Source organism: Lepidochelys olivacea, assembly GCF_965140295.1.
Source record: "Lepidochelys olivacea isolate rLepOli2 genome assembly, chromosome: 7".
Lineage (NCBI taxonomy): Eukaryota > Metazoa > Chordata > Testudines > Cheloniidae > Lepidochelys > Lepidochelys olivacea.
Window position 1 is genome coordinate 52892198 of NC_140417.1, and position 21628 is coordinate 52913825.

Genomic DNA, 21628 nt, shown 5'->3' on the forward strand with positions numbered 1-21628 from the left:
TTTGAACAGTTGTATCTAGAAGGGCTTGATTCTCCAAAGTGGGCCAGACTTTTTGAAAAAACAGTTTTTAGCCCAAACTTTATTCACGACTACCTGATGGTATATTTTGAGCATGTTATGTTGAACCTTGTTCTAACATAGCTAGATGCTATTTTTAGAAACATATTTACAATGCTTGGGAGTAACAATTTTCAAAAATGATGTCAAATACAGTTACAAACTATGTAAACATGTCAGTGCTGATTACATCTTTCTCTTATCTGTCCAAGAGATATTAGAGAATATTTAAGTTGATAACGCTTTTAAATATTCACTTTCTAGAGTCAGAATCTAACTGATGAAAAAGAGGAGAAATCTGGTAGGTTTATCTATCGTTAGGTTTTGCTTTTTGTCTATATTTCAGTACTCAGTTTTCTTAATTTTTGATGTGGCTTACCAGTATTTTGAGCTTTTAAGAGCTCTGTGATATTTTCTTGTAGTTGTGAAGAAAAAAAGAGGAAGAGAAGATGAAACCTATTACATTTCAGAAGTCATGTCCAAAGAAGTAAGAGTGCATTTTATGTAATTTGCAGCAAATAGAAAAGTATTTTCTATACATTAGCATTCACTTGTGATGTAGCTTCCAGATACTGCTGTCTTATGGTACTGTAGCATATTTTAAACATACGTAGAATTCATTGATGTGCCATTTCAGAGAGGTTGACTAAAATGTGATGGTATGTGATTTCTGCAGCTTATATTATTGTCTCTTGAACATAATTACATACACCTTTGTTAACAAAATGAGGAATTTAAGCAGACTTCCAGAAGGTGTACCCATTTCTTCTCTCCCCAACGTGTGTGCGTGTAAAAATGTGAACTTTATTTTATTTTGTATTCCCATCTGTGTGACCTTGAGCAAGGTACTTACTTTATCTATGCATGTTTTCTTTATCAGCAAATGAGGATAATACTTGGTTGAGGTTCACTTAAAGCACTTTCAGATCCTGGGATTAAAGGTTTTACAAAAATAGATGTTGCTATACTAGTTTTTCAAGTTGCTGTAAAGCATATTTTACACTAGCGTTTTCTTTTTATTTCTAGGAAATCTTGTCAGTGGCCAAAAAAAGCAAAGTAGAAAATCAGGTATGTCCTTTCATATTGTTCCAATTTAAGTGTACACTGTAAAACCAGTTTAAATGTCTTCAATTTCAAAATTCCTCATTGTATTTTAGATCGCTTTACCTCATTTCCTGCCCCCATATTTTAATTGTTGTTTATTACTGAAAACTTACTTTTCTAACTCTCTATATTTGTTAATCTAAGTAGCACATACCAACATGGAATAAGTGATTTTAAAATCAAAGTATCTGAAAATAAAATTCTTTATCTTGAAATTTTGTATTGGGTTATGCCTCCAAACATCTTGCTAAAGAGAGAGGTATGAAATACAGTTTTGCTGCTTGTTGCTCTCTGTATTAAACTGGGAGGAAATGTCTAAAATATATTAGCTCAATTTCTTTCTTCATTCTAACTGATAAAAAAACAAATATGCATCTTTTACATTTATATAGAATAAATACAATTTTAGGAAAGATAAGCACTGGGAACCCTATATAAGATATATGATTTTTGTCTAACTTGATTTTATTCATGACAAAGTGGTGGTTTTACTTATACATTATGAATGACTTTATGTGGTATATTTTTAAACTTGTTCTGTAAATAAATGCCTAGCTGCTATAGCATTAGGTGCTCTACTAGAAGTTTTAAAAGTAAGGGGTTTAATTAGAGGTGGGCAAACTAGGGTTGGCAGGCCACATCTGGCCTACAGGGCCATCCTGCCGGCCCTTGAGCTCCTGGCCGGGGAGGCTAGCCCCCAGCTCCTCCCCTGCTGTCCCCCCTTCCACGCTGGCGCGCAGGCAGCGCAGCTGGCTCCATCCGGGCGGCAGGGCTGCGAGCTCCTGCTGCTCTGAGCGGCATGGTGGGGGATTTAGGGGACAGGGAGAAGGGGGTGATTGGATGGAGGTGGAGGTTCTGGGGGGGCAGTCAGGGGATGGGGAACAGGGGGGGTTGGATAGGGCGTGGGAGTCCCAGGGGGCTAGTCAGGGGGTGGGGGTGTGGATAGGGGTCGGGGCAGTCTGGGGACAGGGAGCAGGGGGGGTTGGATATGGGGTGGGGTCCCGGGACCGTGGTTAGGGGTAGGAGACCCCAGGAGGGGGTGGTCAGGGGACAAGGAGCAGGGAGGGTTGGATGTGTCAGGGGGTCTGAAGGGTGCGGTGAGGGGGTGAGGGACAGGCTGTTCGGGGAGGCACAACCTTCTGTACCTGGCCTTCCATACAGTTTTGCACCCCGATGTGGCCCTCGGGCCAAAAACTTTGCCCACCCCTGGGTTTAATGGTGCACTGATTTAGTATTAAGCTCAAGCCTCCAGAAGTTGGAGCCTAAATTTGTCTTGTGTTAAATGTGAATTGTTTGATAGTGTAGTGTGGAGCACAAGGGAAACATCTTTGCCTCTCAAAGTATAAGTCATATGCTAAGGAAAAACCGAGTGCTGGAATATCAGATCAGGCTTGCAACATACACGTGATATAGTGTTCTAGTTCTGAGAATTAATAAGGTGCGGGGAGAGGGGGCGGGTTGGCTGTTAGTTTTCTGCTCTGTTCTTCTAGGGAATTGAATGTGAGGGGGGAGCCAACTTTTAGTGGTCACTAGAATTCCCTTAAAGGGAAACCGTTCCACGTGAAATATGCTGTCCTTTGTGTGTCAAGTTTTGAGGTCAGTTCACTTTTATGGATAGCAACTTGGTGTTCAACATTATCATTTTATTTAGTAAATATTATTGCTTTTAAACTACGAAGAGTTGAAGGATACATTGCCATTTAGTAGTTGAATGTTTTAAATATTAATTGGCTAAGTGGCAATATCATCACTGGAAATTTTGTGCTTGAGTTATTGTGTGTGGTCAGCCACACTTCGATTAAATCTGCCTTTATCATTGCAGCTGGATGCTGTTTTTCCTAACTGTAGCAATAACATTGACTTGGAGATTTGCCAGAAGTCTCAGCAGCTTGCTCAGTATGTTAACTAAGCTTTGCAATGTTTGTGCTTAAATTCTCTAAACTTCCTTCTGTAGGATGAAAGCTCTTCTAACAAACTGGGTGCAGAAGACCTACAGAAAAATGGAGATTCTAATAGCGTCATTAAAGATAGGTTGTCACAAGCTGTACGACATAATGCCAAGCACTTCCTTGATCCAGTACGGAAATTTAATGGGCAGCCAATACCCTTTCAACAGCCAAAGCTTTTTTCAGGAGGTGTTATGAGGTGGTACCAAGTTGAAGGCATGGAATGGCTCAGGGTATGAATCTATATGTTAGCCTAAATCTTATGTTTCTACTTATTTCAACAGAAGATGATATTGGTCATGTTTCAAAGTCTTCCAGATTAAGTATATTGGGGGAACAGTGTTTCTTTTGGGTTTGGCACAAAAGCTGTGCAGAGCTGTATTTTTGTTTTAAGGAACTCTCGGTCCATGTCAGCTTTGGCCTTTCCAGCCCTGTGTGGTTGACTGAACTGTAGAAATTACATACATGTTCCTTTAAAAGAAGAGAATATGTATGGGGGCATTGCCACGTAATGTCCAGGTGGAAATTTTCAAGGAAGACAGCTTAAAGCCACTCTTCTAATAGGAGTAAAAAATGCATGTGGGAGACTGTACTCCATTTCCCCTGTTACAACATACTGATATTTCAGGCAGGATGTTCCTTACCTGACTTCAGATTAGCTCTATCCCAAGTGTCAAAATTCAGTGCTTCCATCTTTGTTTTGGAATTACAAGTGGCCTGTAAAGGATTTCTAAAACACAAAATTGGGCTCGTGCACCTATTGTTTCTTTATGATGTATAAAAGAGGCGTGGATATTTTAAAAAAAATTTCTTCTTGATTTTTCACTTTAGAAATATCAGGAGTATCAAGTCTAGTCTTCCCTGTTCTAACTAGAGAATGTCTTGGGGATCTGATATGTGTTGTGAGCTCTTGCAACCTATTTGGAGAGTTGGTATTTTGAATTTTTAACAAAGACTTTATATTGGGCATTGGAGTTAAATGTATTAGATTTAAATATTCTGACTAAAAGTCTTTCCTCTTTCAACTTCTCATGATTACAGGGCTAACTGCACCTGTTCAATGTCTGGTCTCTCTGAGTGCACCTCTTCAGGTGGTAGGCTTCTTGCCCGTACCTGTCCCAGGGTGGAATCTTGTGCCATTTTCCCACTCTTAGACAGGAACCTGAGTATACCAACTGCTTAACATCCAGCAGGTCCAACCCAGGTTCAGGCATGTGTTTCCTCCTTATGGGAATTTGTGACCAATGGTATTGACCCAAGAGCCTTCTAAAAGGTGTTTTAAAATCCATTTCTCTCTTGAATCTTTGTTCCAATTGCTAAATAAAAATAGCCTACATGCACATTCAGTTTCATCTAAATTGTACACTTCACTACATACTGAAAAAGAAAGCCTGACTTAGCAACAAGAACAGAATAGACCCAATTAAGTCTTCTGCATTCATCACAGGGCATACCTACACTACAGATTTCTGCTGGCACTGTTATGTTGGTCAAGGGTGTGAAAAAGTGCCAGCAAATGGCCCCTACTGTAGCCACAGGTACACTTGCAAAACTGCGCTTTTTCATGTTACAGCTTATTTCTCTCGGGCTAGGGGGTTGGAATAAGCTTTACTGGAAAAAGTGCAGTTTTGCTGGTATATGTTGTGTCCGCACTAGGAGCACACTTTGTCTGTATAGTATACTGGTATATCTATACTACCAAAGCGCTCCTAGTATAGATGTGGCCATAGTGTCTTTCCGGGTAGACAAGACCTAACTTTCTAATGTTTAAAAAACAAACAAACACCTCTCCCAGTTTTTCTTTAAATCGCCTTTTATCCACCAAAGAAGCTTAAAAGGATACAAGTGCAAGTTTTTTCCTCATTATTTTTGGCTCAAACTTAAAGGTAACAATGTGCTGATTTTTAGAAAGCAGATGATAAAGGCTAGTTGGCTAAAATATCAGTGTAACTATGTAGGAAGATTCCTATTTCTGTGCAGAAGCATGACAGTACAATTATGCAGCTGGTTTTTTGTTAGCTATGTCTCTGTATTTAACTTGTAAAGCATATTTATTCATGGAGCAAGCGTTAACTTTTAAAATTTATTTTTATACTAAACACTAAAGTGTCTGAATATAAAATACTGTATCTATATTCTGCTTTGATCACTCAAAAATGACCGAACAGAATTTTTACCAAACTTTATTAAAAAAAAAAAAAAATTACCTTTTAGTTTAGAAACAAGCATGAAAAATGTCAGCAGAAAATTTCCAGCGAAGTTACCATGTCAGTTAAGGATAAGCTTTCTGTTAAGGGCATGCAGATACCTGATGTGTCCAAGTTCTTGCACTTTCACAAGGCCAGTTGGCCACCTAACTGGTCACATGTATGCGTAAATATTTGACTGTCACATGCACATAGATCCTTTATATTTAAGTTAGGCAAGTAGAAATTTTATTCATCTAACTCTGAAAATATGCATATGGGAAAAGATTGATAGCAGGAGGCAAATGGTGAATGCAGTCAGGTGTTTATATTCATCTGGATGCCTGGTGCTTATTAGGCATGTGTATCTTTCTGTGTATGCAGATGCTTTGGGAAAATGGCATTAATGGCATTTTGGCAGATGAAATGGGACTGGGAAAGACAATCCAATGTATTGCCACAATAGCACTGATGGTAGAGAGAGGAGTCCCTGGACCATTCTTAGTATGTGGTCCCTTGTCTACTCTTCCTAACTGGATGTCCGAGTTCAAGAGATTCACTCCAGAGGTAAAAAGTATTTACTTTTTAGTGTTTAGAAGAGCAAATTATTTCATTCTCATAACTGTTTTGGTTTGGAACTTCTTCTATATGTATTGTAACCACAGTGATAGTTCTTAATGTGATTACTTTAAAATGTGTGGGTTCTTGATTGCTACTTATTAATGGCAGTATAAAAACTCCTTTTAGATTCCCATAATGCTGTACCATGGAGCCCAGCAGGAACGTCGTAAATTGGTTCAAAAAATTCACAGGCGAGAAGGTTCACTGCAAATTCATCCTGTGGTCATTACTTCGTTTGAAATAGCCATGAGAGACAGAAATGCCTTGCAGGTACACAAGTACACCCTGACAGGTGGAATGCCTCATTATCCCTAATATAGCTTAAACAGTGCTTTCTACTGCAGTAGAAACGTCAAACATTCTATCTGCCCGGTGGCAGTGTCAGACTGTAACAGTTATAGCTGCTTTTATCAGTTTCCAAATGCACTGTTCCCTCCGTGTCTAGAGCCCTGGATTGGCATATTTAGTAACTTTATGAAAAAGGTAGAATGCACTACCCAAAAGGGGTTGTGGACAATGGTAGGGAAATTACAATAAGAAGGCAAGCATAATCCATAGCCTGATGCAAACTTGTCCTAAGTGATCTCTCAACAGATGGACCAAAACTGGTTGTTTAAAGGGGAGGTGATTATGACTGGTTCCCCCGGGGTGCCACCTGGAACTGGGGTACCACTGAGCTCTCTGACATACCAGCCTGGGCTCCCTCTCACTGTGCTGCTGTGATAAGCTGCAGACCCACTCCCAGTCCTACACTTCCACCAGCATTCGCACACGTAGGGACACATCCAGCTGCAGTGACATACAGGCTTTATGACCAGCCACTGCATGCAGTACCAGTAGAAAGTCTGCAGCCAAAGTGACTCTCCGCTCCACAGGCACACACCCCCTCTGGAGCATAAACCCAAAATTATACCATCTTGCACTGCACAGGGATTTGTACATTATAAGCTCATAGTGTTCCCTTCCCGCCTCTCTCTCCCCCCTCCTTCCCCCCATGTGGAGAGGAATATGCAAAAGCCTTTGCCCCTTGAACTACAATTTCCCATGCATTTCACTCAAACTCACTAGTTTAGATAAAGCAAAAACAAGTTTAACAACTACAAAAGATTTTTTTTTAAGTGATTATAAGGGACCGGAAACAGATCAGAACAGATTACCTAGCAAATAAACAAAACACAAACTAAGCTTAATATACTAGATGGATTGGATGTGAATTAGCAGTTTCTCACCCTGAGAGAGGATACAAGCGGGCTTGCAGTTTCTTAAGGAACAAGCTGCTCTTGCTTTACAGCTTGAAATCCCCAGGTCTTTCATACACGACTAGAAATCCTTTTAGCCTGAGTCCAGCACTTCCCCCAGTTCAGTCTTTGTTCCTCAGGTGTTTCTAGTTGTCGTCTTGTGTGGGGAGTGAAGAAAAACAGATGTCACTCCTTATATAGCTTTAGCATATGGTGGGAACCCTTTGTTCCAAACCTCAGCTTGTGGAAAAACATTGGCATCCCAAGATGGAGTCCAGAATCATGTGGCCTGGTCACAGGCCCTTGCATACCTTACTGAGGATTTGTCTACACTGCAACATTGTCAACAAAACTTTTGTCTTTCACGGGTACTTTAAAAAGCCTGTGCCCGTGCCTCCCCCACCCCCCACGCGCACGAAAGACACAAGTTTTGCCGAAGCAAGTGGCAGTGTGAACACGGCTTTGTTAGCAGGAGTGCTCTCCTGCTGACAAAGCTAACGCCGCTCACGGGGTGGACAGATAGCGTTTACACACAGACTTTTTAGTTTACACACACTGCGATGTGTATACACACCCTGAGTCATAGCAGGCATTAATTACAGGCTGCGTGGAACCTTCACAGGAAGATTAAGTTCTTCCAGGGTCCATTGTCTTTGTCGATGGGCCAATGGCCCCGTCTGGCTTCATTGTTGTACCTGAAAGGCTGGCTATGGGTGTTTTCCAGAGTAAGCCCATTTGAAATACAGATCCCTAGTCAGTATTCATAACTTCAGATACAAATATGTTAAATGCATACAAATGGGAAAATTATATTCGTCAAATCATAACATTTTCAATGACACTCCACATGATTTATCTTGTACAAAACACCTCATAATTATGCCATAATCATATCCTAGTAATATTACTATGAAGAATATGGGGTGCAGTGTCACAGTGGGTTTTGGAGTAGAATTTGTATTCAGTAGAGTACATTGGAGTGGTCACTTAAGACAGGAGGTTGCTTAATAATGGTCATCTCTTTCACTGTAGAGTCAAAGAAGGAGCATTCCTGATGCAGCATATTTTTTCGATATCCAGCGTAATAACATTTCAGTTCTACATCAGTTTGTGCACTCCTGAATAATATACTGAATAAAATATTACACAAACTACATTAAAAACATTAAGGTTGCAAAGTTAACAGTTAGGAAGTGCCAGAATTAAGGTTGCCCGCTGCTCAAGCATGGTCTTCACTGAGTGTGTACACACTGAGACTTTTCCACAGCTTTATAACATGGCCAAATTTGGGGTGGGTTTTTATGAATATTTAGAAAGACACTTCCCTGACACACAGGTCAGTCCTTGCCGATTTTTAACTCCCTGCTCCACTGGAACCCAGATAAAGTCACATGAATTTAAGATATTTTTGTTAGCCTTGTTCTTGGAAACAACTTGGGCTGTTTGTGGGTGAAATTTTCCCTCCCCTTCCCCCGCCCCAATCTCCCTTCCCTCCCCCCCAAAAAAACCAAAACAAAACAAAACTTCCAGCCTGAGGTAGATTCCAGGCATGGGAAATTTTTGCCTAAACAGTTGAAGTTTGGCAAAGTTATAAGAAAATGACAATAGGGTCTTATGATGGGAAGTGTTGGGCAGCCATAATAGGCAGTTCTACTGGTGCTGTCTGTAATATATATTTTGATGTGGCAAAGATCACATTTCTTGAAATGCTAGGTGACTTCTTTTCTTTCTGTAGCATTGCTTCTGGAAGTATCTGATAGTGGATGAAGGACATAGGATTAAGAACATGAACTGTCGTCTTATCAGGGAATTAAAACGGTTTAATGCTGACAATAAACTTCTGTTAACTGGCACTCCCTTGCAAAACAACTTGGCAGAACTCTGGTCACTACTTAACTTCCTGCTGCCAGATGTATTTGATGACTTGAAAAGGTAGGCCATGGTCTATTGGCCCAGACTGTTTGTGTGTGTTCTGCATGAGCTGCTCAGAACTAATGCCCTGCATCGTTACAACTATCCATCTGTTCATTTGAGTTGGATAAATTGATAACATATCACACAATGATTGGATTCATCTTTGTTCAGTGATGGAGGGGCTTGAATGGTTTCTCCCTTCCTCAGGTGACTTTTCATTTCTGAAGTTGCTTCTACAGAGAGGGAAACAATTTTCATATCTTAGCCAGTGAGCAAAAATTAAAACCCTCTGAGCCAAGCAGGAAGCATTAAGTTTTCCTTCATGACTACCTGTCACATCGCAGTGCCAAAAAACAACTTTGAATTCAGTGCTAAGCTGGAAAGAGATTGCAAAGGTCTAGTTCTACAGCAGAAATAATGTTGTTTTGTATAACACATTGCACTGTGCTTTCCAACTAACATTTGTATTTGTTATAATTCAGTTTTACAATTGTCTGGCCTTACATCTTTCATACATAATGTGCTTTAGAAACTTTTTTGGAGTTTGACACACATTCAAATAACAACGAATAATGCATATGAAATAACTTGAATTGTTTTGTCTCTGTCTCTAGCTTTGAGTCCTGGTTTGACATTACAAGCATTACAGAAATTGCTGAAGATATTGTTGCTAAAGAAAGGGAGCAGAACATCTTACACATGTTGCACCAGGTCTGGGATCTTGATGATTTTGCTGTTCTTGTTTTAAAGTTTTATTGCGCCTTTAATCCCGAGCATATTTTTTAGAACATATTTCTTCTTTGGAGTTGATCATAACACAACTTAGCAGGTCTGGTGTTGCATCTTTGGCATTGTTGGCACTTTCTGCATTTATTTTGTATTGGACCTTCTCAACATTAGAAGATTAAAAGAATGGCATGAGTCTTTGATAATTTTTTTTTTTTTTTGGTTTTGGTTTTGGAATGAAATTGAGAATTCTGAAGACTAAAGCTAACTGCAACTTTTGTTTCTGTACTTTTTTAGCACTTGATGTTTCACCAGCAGATTAAACTGGTACCATGCACTATCATTAACATTAAGTTGAGTTGTGTGTGTCATTCAAGTTTGTCTTTTATGGAATGTGACCCAAACGTATTTTTATCTCAGATCATTTTGTTGGCAGTGGGCAGGGATCACTTCTTACTCTCCAAGTTTGTAATGGGGTTTTATTCCCCTATTCAAAGGCAAAACCAAACTATTGTTAGGTGGCCGCTGCTTTTTTTTTTATTATTATTATTTTTTTTTTAAAGTCAACACTTGCCAATAGTCACCACTGTTTTCCTATTCCAGCTCTATGGAAAAACTTGTCTCCCAGATATGCTATGTGGTAACTGTTGACAAATGCTGACTCTTCACTGACAACTCCTGTAATCCAGTAGGGGCACTACTTCATTGTTGTGTCAGGATCACATAAATGTTTAAGTCCATAGAGTTCCTAGGGAATGTAACTTTCAAAATTTTTAAATAGCCACTTTTCAAAGCTATGGCATGTAGACAATAACTGCATTACCATTATAAGGATTTCTCAGTATTTTAGTATGAACCCCTCAGCCCCAATCCAGAACTCACACCCCCTCCCAAACCCCAACCCCCAGCCTGCTGAAAGTGAGTGAGGGTGGGGGGAGAGTGTGCAATGGAGGGGGGGGGAGTGGAGTGGGCAGGGCCTCGGGCAAGGGGCGAGGTAGATCCTGGGTTGCCCTTAAATTCAAAAAGTGATCTTGAGCGTAAAACGGTTGGAGACCACTGCACTAGAGAGCTTGGCCCCACGTGTTTAATGGTTGTGTATGTATTTGTTTACATTTTAGATTTTGACGCCTTTCTTATTGAGAAGACTGAAATCTGATGTAGCTCTTGAGGTTCCTCCTAAACGAGAAGTTGTGGTCTACGCACCACTGGCAAAGAAACAAGAAACCTTCTATACTGCTATTGTAAATCGGACCATTAAAAAGCTGCTCGGAAACAATGAGGTACCTACTACTGTGGACTTCAGAAATGTATAAAAACAATTACGGTTCACAAATGAAAATACCATAGCATTGGTTACACTAGTAGTGACTTCTAAAACACTTTTTACCAGTTTCGTTTTGTGTACAGATGCATAGCTCATTAGTTATATTAGAATTCTATACATTGAAGTTGAATAGAAACATTCTACCTTATCAATTTTGGTGTCAAATTTTTTTTGTTACAGGTCTCTAAAATATTTTCCTGATTTGACTTTTGTCTATTATTTCATTGCCTCTCAGCTCAAAATTGGCTTATTACCCTGTCAAAGTTTCCATATACTTAAGTCTTTTTAAACTTCAGCACTGACTATTATTGAAGAAAATAATAAAATTGAGCAAAAGCTTTTTGTTGTGAATAGTTCTGGGCCTAATCCTTCTGCCACTTATTTCAATTGGAATTCATTGCTGTTGACGTCAGTGGGTATAGAATTTAGAGCATGTTGCTCCTTGGCTAGTTTTAGCCTAGAAAGGACATAATGGTATTTCTGTAGTTCACAGCTAAGAGACCTTCCTCTTGCTCAAGTGACCATTAAGGTTGTTGTGATAGTCCACAAAAGCAATGAGTCCCCGTGCACCTCTTAGAAAATGAGGCTTTCAGTATATAAAGTTGTGTACTGAGAATTGAAGCCACTTTTTTAAAAAATTAGAATTTATGTTTAGTTAAGTAGTAAACCGCTGGACATCTTCAGAAGTCATACTTCAGTTATTGTCACAACATAACTTTTTTAGGTAGGACAAGAGGGTGACCTTCGAGTCATTTTCTTAGCAAATGCAGAGCTTGCCAAGCCAGTTTGTGGCAGCCTCCTCTATAAAGTGTAGAGACTTCAGACCGCCATCAAATCTTGTCAGAGGGCAGTCCTCAATAATGTGTGACATTGTCTCTTTGGCCATAAATGGATGTGCCCCGGGTGTGCAGGCTGGCTGCACATTGACCCTGGCCCACTTGAAAAGGTATCAGAAGGACCCTGACTGGCATGATAAATCAAAGCCAAGTACACATGTGGTAGGGTCAGATATAAGAGCCTGGTTCTTCTTTAAGTCCATTCCATATTAGGTGTGTGTGCTCATCACATACACCGGTGCTGGAAGTTTTTCCCTCAGCAGTATCTGTAAGGGACTGGCTCTGGTGCCCTCTAGAGTGGTGTGCACATGCTGCAGTATAAGGGGCACCCCTGGTTCTCCCCACCCTCAGTTCCTTCTTGCCACCAGTGATGGTGCTGGGGCATTTGCTGCTTTAATTAGCATTGTTTTGTTCTCCGTTCTTGAGAACTTTACAAACCCTGTAATATCGTAGAATATCAGGGTTGGAAGGGACCTCAGGAGGTCATCTAGTCCAACCCCCTGCTCAAAGCAGGACCTAATCCCCAGCTAAATCATCCCAGCCAGGGCTTTGTCAAGCCTGACCTTAAACTCCTAAGGAAGGAGATTCCACCACCTCTCTAGGTAACACATTCCAGTGCTTCACCACCCTCCTAGTGAAAAAGTTTTTCCTAATATCCAACCTAAACCTCCCCCACTGCAATTTTAGACCATTACTCCTCGTTCTGTCATCTGCTGCCACTGAGAACAGTCTAGATCCATCCTCTTTGGAACCCCCTTTCAGGTAGTTGAAAGCAGCTATCAAATCCCCCTTCATTCTTCTCTTCCTCAGACTAAACAATCCCAGTTCCCCCAGCCTCTCCTCATCATCATTTTTGTTGCCCTCCGCTGGACTCTTCCACCTTCTTCTTTTAGTGTGGGGCCCAAAACTGGACACAGTACTCCAGATGAGGCCTCACCAATGCCGAATAAAGGGGAATGATCACATCCCTCGATCTGCTGGCAATGCTCCTACTTACAAAGCCCAAAATGCCGTTAGCCTCCTTGGCGACAAGGGCACACTGTCGACTCATATCCAGTTTCTCATCCACTGTAACCCCTAGGTCTTTTTCTGCAGAAATTCTGCCTAGTCATTCAGTCCCTAGTCTGTAGCGGTGCATGGGATTCTTCCATCCTAACTGCAGGAGTCTGCACTTGTCCTTGTTGAACCTCATCAGATTTCTTTTGGCCCAATCCTCTAATTTGTCTACGTCCCTCTGTATCCTATCCCTACCCTCCAGCGTATCCTACCACTCCTCCCAGTTTAGTGTCATCTGTAAACTTGCTGAGGGTGCAGGACAGACCCTTGGGGCACTCCACTTGATACCGCTGCCAACTAGACATGGAGCCATTGATCACTACCCGTTGAGCCCGACGATCTAGCCAGCTTTCTGTCCACCTTATAGTCCATTCATCTAGCCCATACTTCCTTAACTTGCTGGCAAGAATACTGTGGACATATAGTTGTATATAGTTAGTAGTCGAATTAGTTACCCTTGGTGGTAGTTCTTAAAGTCTTCTTTAATCCCGAACGGGACTCAGCCTGGGGACGGGGCATGCTTTAAGCCCTGCAATCGTTGCAAACAGCCTATGCCCATCAGCGATCCCCATAGTAGCTGCCTAAGGTGCTTGGGTGAAGGTCACATAAGTAACAAGTGTCGTATTTGTAAGTCTTTCAAATCCAGGATGAAAAAGGAGCGGGACAACCGTCTTAACGTGCTCCTGATGGAGTCGGCACTTGCTCTGGCACCGGAGCGACAGTCCAACTTGGCACCAGGGCGTTGGTGCGCAGTGCTCTGCCGGCACTACCACGAGCCAGCACCGATTCCCCCTCCATGGATCATAGAATCATAGACTATCAGGGTTGGAAGGGACCTCAGGAGGTCATCTAGTCCAACCCCCTGCTCAAATCAGGACCAATCTCCAATTTTTGCCCCAGATCCCTAAATGACCCCCTCAAGGATTGAACTCGCAACCCTGGGTTTAGCAGGCCAATGCTCAAACCACTGGGCTGTCCCTCCCTGCCAGCAAAGAAGCTGAAGAAGACAGTGAGGGGAAGAGCTCCTGCTTCCCACAAGGGAAAGGAGAGGGCTTGGGGCAAGCCAAGACCCACACTGGCAACTCAACACTTCCTTCGGGAAGTTGGGCCCCATCTCAAGTCGAGTGGTGCAACCCATCCCATACCTTGTCTGCAACTCCAGATAGCAGTGGAGGCCTCTGTCAGCTTCAGGTGCCATTGACACCTGAAGCCCTACAGCTATCTCAGGAGATCCTGACGCTATAGCTCAGTGGTTTGAGCATTGGCCTGCTAAACCCAGGGTTGTGAGTTCAATCCTTGAGGGGGCCATTTAGGGATCTGGGGCAAAAATTGGGGATTGGTCCTGCTTTGAGCAGGGGGTTGGACTAGATGACCTCCTGAGGTCCCTTCCAACCCTGATATTCTATGATTCTGGTGCTGCCCACTCTGGCAGTACCCTAGTCTCAAGGTAAACTCGCCTTGGGACTGCTACGTATGTTCCTGCCTCAGTGGCACCATTCCCCATCGCAAGGGACACCCCGCCACCACTTGCCTACTGAAAGCCTTCACGCCTCAGAGATAGAGAAGCAGGCTCAACGGAGCCCTTTTCCTGTCTCCTGACTTTGGGCACTGACAGCAGGATTCGAGGCATATCTCGCCAATAGCCTGGCACAGACCCCCCAAGGCATGTGCCCCCTGGCAGGAGCACTAAGACCAACCCCTCGTGTCTCCAAGAGCTCGGTACAGATCACGGACTGATCAGGGGACCGAAGGCAGTGATCACTAGCCCATCGTCATCTGTCTCCAAGATGGAGATTGCTGTATTTGAGAGGATCCTCCTGGCAATTGGCTTGTGGTCCTGCTTAACTTCCCAGTACCAGTTGAGTCACGTCAGGCATAGATTGCCGGATTTCCGACACTGATCTGCTGAACGCAGTAGGTCCCCGAGGCTCCGACCAAGACATTTGTCTCACTCAGACAGGTCTACCTTGAGGCGCAGCGACTAACACCAGTCAGACAAGAGCCACTGCCCCATCTGATCTTGGTCTTCCGGTACCGAGTGTACCGGTTATAGCTCCATCATTGAGCAGGGTCCCCTGACTGCAGGACTAGCTCTGGTGCCATCTACATCATCTGCACTGAAATCCATCCTATGGCCCCAAGTACAGTGGCCAGTGCCATGCTATCCATGGAACCCTTGTGGGGTCACCCAGGCTGCCCACTCAATGCCGGCCCCCTCCAGTGCTTGAGGCTTCGGGGGGGGAAAGACCCCACAGGTCCAGGAGCTGTTGGACCACCAATGGGCATTTAGGATCCTGTGCCCCGGCATCATCCTTGTCACCAGACGAGGCTATCACGGGGCCTTCTCACCCAGTTCCTCAGGATGATGCTAAGACGTACCAGAAACTATTCAAGAGGGTCACATCTAACCTGAGGCTTCAGGCAGAGGAATTGGAGGAGCCTTCGGACTCCCTGTTTGACATCCTCTGCTCCTCCTATGGTGGCTTTACCCCATAAGATTACTAAAGCCCTGTGGCAGTCTCCATCCCCCCCATCTCCAAAAGGGCAAGCGCAAGTACTTTTGTGCCAGCTAAGGGACATGAGTACTTATTCCCACCCAGCCCCCAGTTTCCTTGTGGTTGAGGCAGTTAACCACAGGGAAAGGCAAGGACAATAATGACTCAAGGATACTGGATCTCTTTGAACATAAAATTTATTCATCTTCCAGCCTTCAGTTAACAGTGGCCAAACACCAGGCTCTCCTTGGCCGATATGACTTTAACATGTAGCAAGCCATGGCCAAGTTCGAGTGTTTGCTTCCTGAGGGGTCCAGGATGGAATTCCAAGCGGTTATTGACGAAGGTATGACCCTGGCCAGGGCGGCCCTCCAGGCGGCGTCAGATGCAGCAGATTCTACTGCTCACACCATGGCTCTGCCATCTCCATGTGGCAAGCCTCCTGGTTGCTCCTCTCTAGCTTGTCTGCCAAGGCTCAGCAGTCTAAGCAGGACCTTCCCTTCAACAGCCAGTCCCTATCGGCAAAGCAAACAGACAGCAAGCTGCATGGTTTAAAGGACTACCATACCACCCTCAAAACTCCGGGCCTTTACGTCCCAGGCCTGGCGCATAAGCGGTTCAAACCACAACAGCCTCGGAGCCAGCGAGTCTGCCTCAGCAGGACCTGCCTCACAAGAAAGCCCAGGCTACAAATGTCATCCGAGCCACCCGCTTCACCCTCTGCGCAGTCGAGCTCAACCTGAAACAAGCAGGGGGCCAACTGATCATTTTGAGGGTCACCCAAGGGTGAACTACCAGACTATTCTCTGGATCCATCTTCCCCAGTTTTTTCCACCTGCCTTTCCTTTTTCCTTCCTGAATGGATCGCTACAACTTCAGATCGCTAGGTCCTCAACACTGGCACAGGGTTATACCCTCCAGTTTCTTTCTGCCCCCCTTTTTCACCCCCCCTCCCTGTCCCTCTTCAGAGACCCTTACGAGAGTCTCCTTGTGCAGGAGGTAAAAGAGTTACTGCTGCTGGGTGTGGTGGAGGAGATTCCTCTAGAGTACAGGAACAAGGAGTTCTATGCCCAGTACTTTTTAATCCAAAAGGCCAAGAGCGGTCTATGGCCCATCCTAGACCTGCGAGACTCAAGTACCTAAAGAAGCTGAGGCTCCATGTGGTCTCCCTGGCCTCTATCATCTCTTCCCTGGTTCCGGAAGACTGGTATGCCGCCTTCGACTTGAAGGACACATACTTCCACATAGCGATCTTTCAAGGACACAGACGCTTCCTCCAATTTATGGTGGGGACCTGACCAGTACCAGTTTGCAGTCCTCCCGTTTGGCCTGGCAACAGCACTGAGGGTGTTTACCAAGTGCATATCAGTGGTGGCTGCTTACCTCAGGCATCGGGGTATCCAGATCTACCTGTACCTTAACAACTGGCTAGTCAAAGGCAGCTCCAGGTCTCGGGTCCAAAAGGATGTTGCAGCTTTGCAAGCCACGTGCCTCTCCCTGGGCCTACTGGTGAATGACAAAAAGTCTATGCTAGTTCCGGTGCAGAGGATAGAGTTCATTGGAGCGGTGCTTGACTCGACCTGTGCCAGAGCATTTCTGCCACTAGAAAGGTTCCAGACATTGGCAGACCTCATCGCAGAAGTCTCCACATTCCCCCTGACTATGGCCAGGGTTTGCCTGCATCTTGGGATCCACATGGCTGGCAACGGTCTATTCCAGTCCAGGGATCACCTGGAAAAGATCCTTACCAACCCCCAACAATCTTACCTAGCTGTGATGGTGGATCAATCGCAGGACAGTCCTAGAGGGAGTTCCATTCGACACCCCCCCCTCACTCCATCCAGTTAGTTTCTGACACCTTGGCTGAGGTGCGCACCTCAGTAATCTCCACACCCAGGGTATGTGGTCCCAATAGGAGAGGATGTGTCACATAAACATCAAAGAACTCAGAGCGGTCCACTTGGCATGCAGATTGTTCTACCTCACCTGTTGGGCAAGGTGGTGAGAGTCCTGATGGACAACACAGCCTTGATTTTCTACATCAACAGGCAAGGGGGAGCACTCTCGTCGGCTCTCAACCAAGAGGCAGTCCATCTCTAGGACTTTAGCATCAGCCATGAAATCCACTTGGAAGCATGTCACCTCCCTGGTGTCAAGAACACGCTCCTGGATTACCTCAGCAGAGACTTACCCTCTCACTACGAGTGGTCATTCCACCCAGAGGTAGCCTGCATGATTTTCCAGAGGTGGGGAACTCCCCAAGTGGGCCTGTTTGCCGCCAGGCAAAACCGGGAGTGTCATCGGTTTTGTTCCCAGCGGGTCTGGGCAAGGACTCCCTCTCCGATGCCTTCCTCCTGTCCTGGTCAGGGAGCCTGATGTATGCATTCCCTCCGATTCCACTCACCAGCAAGGTCCTGGCAAAGATAAAGAGAGACAAGGCACAGGTTATCATGATATCGCCAGCAATGTTTCGGCACCCTCATGAACCTGGCAGCAGCCCCTCCTTGGCCCCTGCTTAACAAGCTGGACTTGCTGTCACAGGACCACGGTCAGCTATTACACCTCAACCTCACGTCCCTCCACCTCTCGGTGTGGATGCTGCGTGGCTGAACCCAGAGGAGCGGACCTGCTCGGATGAGATCCATCAGGTCCTCCTGGGGAATATGAAGCCCTCAACCAGACTGAGTTACTTGGACAAGGTTTTCCCGCTGGGCGTCCGAATGTGGCATCTCTCCCTCACATTCTTCTGTACAGTCTATTTTAGACTACCTGCTTCATCTGAGGAACCAGGTCCTGGCGCACTTGTCCATTAGAGTACATCTCGCAGCCATCTCTGCTTTTCACCCACCAATCCAGGGCCAGATGGTGTTTTCTCATGACATCATGGTCAGATGCTTGAGAGGCCTCAAGAGACTCTTCCCGCAGGTACGGACCCCTATCCCACAGTGGGATTTTGGTTCTTTGAGCTGCTGGGCTCCTGCTCCCTTTCCCACCTGTCATGGAAGGTCGCTTTCCTGGTGGCAATGACATCAGCAAGACGAGTCTCTGAGATTAAAGCCTTGGCCTCAGAACTGCCGTACATGGTCTTCAAAGACAGGGTTCAGCTGCAGCCCCACCCAGCCTTCCTGCCGAAGGTGGTATCCATCTTTCATATGAACCAGAACATCATCTCCTCCCCCTCCCGCCCCCCGGTGTTCTGTCCCAACCGTCTTCACGTGCTGGACATCCGTTGGGCCTTGGCTTTTTACCTACAGCGTACCAAGCCTTTCCGTAAATTAACACAGCTCTTCATCACCACAGCGGATAGGATGAAGGGCTTTCCAGTGTCCTCGCAGAGGATTTCCAACTGGATCACCTCTTTCATATGGACATGTTACGAACTGGCGGGGGGGTCCCGCTGATCGTCAGAGCCCACTCGACTAGAGCTCAGGCATCCTCGGCAGCCTTCCTAGTGCACATCCCTATCCAGGACATCTGTAGAGCTGTGACTTGGTCATCTGTCCACACATTCACAGCTCATGCTGGGTTTGGCAGAGTTGTGTGGCAATCTATTAACTCCTGCCTGTCTCCATTGGTACTGCTTGGGAGATGCCTAATATGGAATGGACATGAGCAACACATCTCAAAGAACACCAGTTACAGAAAAAGGTAACTGTCTTTTTCTCATGTCAGCTGCAGACCAGTCTTCACTACATCAATGGCAGAGAAATCTGGGCAGTATAAAATATTTTCCCGATAATGTACCTTCAATAATAAATATTGGGAAATGTGTACTGTTAGTGAAGAGACTCTTTAAGCAGCAGATATGTTGAGAATCACTGGGACACCAAGGGGTTGGGTCACATCTAGCTGCCCTCTCCCCTTCCCCCCAATGACACATGAGAAACGTCTGCTGACTGTCATAATTCGTATCGCTTGCTACAGGAAGAAGTAGTGGAGTTGAGTCCTACAGGACGACCAAAGCGTCGGAGTCGAAAAGCGGTTGATTACCGTGAACGAGATGGTGATACGCCTGATGAGCTGGAAAAACTGATCAGCAAAATGCAAGAAGAAGTAGAAAAAGAGAGGTGCATATCTTGAAGAAAAAAATCCCTGTTTTAAAAATATCTTTAACTTAGAAGATCCCTTTTAATACACTATGAAATATTACATAAAATTGAAACTAAATTTTGAATCAAGATAAATGAAAAACTGCATTATCCTTTTTCTAATTCTGAAAATCTAGTAGTTCACAGTAGGTCTTCTAGACATTTGTTAGGTTGTACTGCACTTGAAATGCATTGACATTTTGCTGTACTAAAAACATTACGTGTCTTTGTAAGGCCAGTGATAGAAATGACCATTCCTACGGATTCAGAAATCAACCTTAAACTGCAGAATATTATGATGTTACTGAGGAAATGTTGTAACCATCCATATCTCATTGAATATCCACTGGACCCTGCCACGCAGCAATTTAAGGTACATATCCTGAAGCATTCAAAGCAGTGTTTTTTGAAAATTACTGTAGGTAATGTAATGCCAGTGAACAGCTTTAGATTTGTATAGTACGTTTCTCCACAAAACCCTACCAATGTGATTCAGTCTTGTTTTGAAATTTCCTACAGCAGATATGGGAGAGAGTAAGTTCAGTGTCTGGTCCCAACCAGTGGGGGGGGGGGCAGGCAGTGCCTGCGGGGTGAGCTGCGTGGAGCTGCTTGCATGCCTCTGCCTAGGAGCCAGACCTGCTGCTGGCTGCTTCCGGGGTGCAATGCAGTCAGTGGTGCCAGGATAGATGGGAAGCCTGCCTCTGCACCCTGGCTGCGCTGCTGACCGGGAGCCACCTGAGATAAGCCTGCACCCCAATCCCCTGCCCCAGCCCTGAGCCTCCTCCAAACCCTGAGCCCTCTCCTGCACCCCAAACCCCTCATCCCTGGCCTCACCCCAAAGCCCCCTCCCAGACCCTGAACTCCACATTCCCAGCCCGCACCCCAACCCTCTGTCCCAGCCCTATAATGAATATATATAAAGATCATCTTAATAGCTTTTCTATACTACATAAACCCTCTTACTGTATTGAAAAGGGGAAAAGAATTTGGATGATGTGTGTATGGTAGCTTTAACCCTCTAACATTTTTACTAACCCTAAATAAGCCATTAATGAAAACCAAAGGATCTCCTTCAAAATATAGTCTTGCAAATTAACATGAGCATGACTGCCAGCTAGTTGAATCCACTATCATTCAGAGGGGACACTTAGAGGCTGTCAGGAACTTTGAGCCACAACTCATGGTTTACACAATCAAATGATCTAGGCTGAAAAAGGATGGGATAGGATTAGCCACGCAGGTTGAAGCCTAGTGCATTAACTGTCATCCCTAGTACATGAATGTTGATGCATCTGGGAGATTGTAAATCTTGACTTCTCCTTTTTACTCTGTTTTAAGGTTGATGAAGATCTAGTGAAGAATTCAGGCAAATTTCTACTCTTGGACCGGATGCTGCCAGAACTGAAAAAGAGAGGACACAAGGTATTTTTGTTTATGAATATGGATCATAACTGATCAGTTGCCTTGTTGTGTGTTTTTGGTGTTCGGTTTTATTTTTTAAAATAGGGATACTGAGGAATCTTAACTACTTGTAGGTGTTGCTGTTCTCTCAAATGACACTGATGTTGGACATTTTGATGGATTATTGCTATCTGCGGAATTACAAATTTAGTCGTTTGGATGGATCTATGTCCTATACAGAGAGAGAAGAAAATGTAAGTAATAGCTTAAATGCTTAGGTGCATGTATCCAACTCAGCTAATTGCAACAAATTCAACCTCTGTTGGTAAGCTTTATATGTAATGCCTTGTAGAAAGACAAAGCAAATAATATATTTTTAATCATCATCTGATTTAATTTAAAACATGGGTTAAAAAAAAAAACCCACTGACCATATCCTTTTATTCTGTATGCTATTTCATGTTAGATGTATTCTTTTCCAGATGCATAAATTTAATACAGATCCTGAAGTTTTCATATTTTTAGTGAGTACACGGGCTGGAGGTCTGGGCATTAATTTGACTGCAGCAGACACAGTCATCATCTATGATAGTGACTGGGTAAGATGATAAACTGTTTCTCAAATGCTACATCATA

At 44.1% G+C, this 21628-nt stretch overlaps 1 protein-coding gene across 3 annotated transcripts in view; it reads left to right on the forward strand.

Moving 5' to 3' along the window:
- HELLS (helicase, lymphoid specific) overlaps positions 1–21628 on the forward strand; it is a 46416-nt gene that overhangs the window by 16893 nt on the left and 7895 nt on the right. For all 3 annotated transcript variants that reach the window (XM_084635390.1, XM_084635388.1, XM_084635389.1), the window contains exons 5-18: positions 322–358; positions 480–544; positions 1084–1125; positions 3116–3340; positions 5678–5860; positions 6041–6184; positions 8888–9084; positions 9681–9777; positions 10911–11072; positions 19428–19570; positions 19826–19964; positions 20930–21013; positions 21127–21246; positions 21475–21591. In XM_084635390.1, coding sequence (XP_084491516.1) covers positions 322–358; positions 480–544; positions 1084–1125; positions 3116–3340; positions 5678–5860; positions 6041–6184; positions 8888–9084; positions 9681–9777; positions 10911–11072; positions 19428–19570; positions 19826–19964; positions 20930–21013; positions 21127–21246; positions 21475–21591 — 1755 coding nt within the window. The remainder of the gene's footprint in view (positions 1–321; positions 359–479; positions 545–1083; positions 1126–3115; positions 3341–5677; positions 5861–6040; positions 6185–8887; positions 9085–9680; positions 9778–10910; positions 11073–19427; positions 19571–19825; positions 19965–20929; positions 21014–21126; positions 21247–21474; positions 21592–21628) is intronic.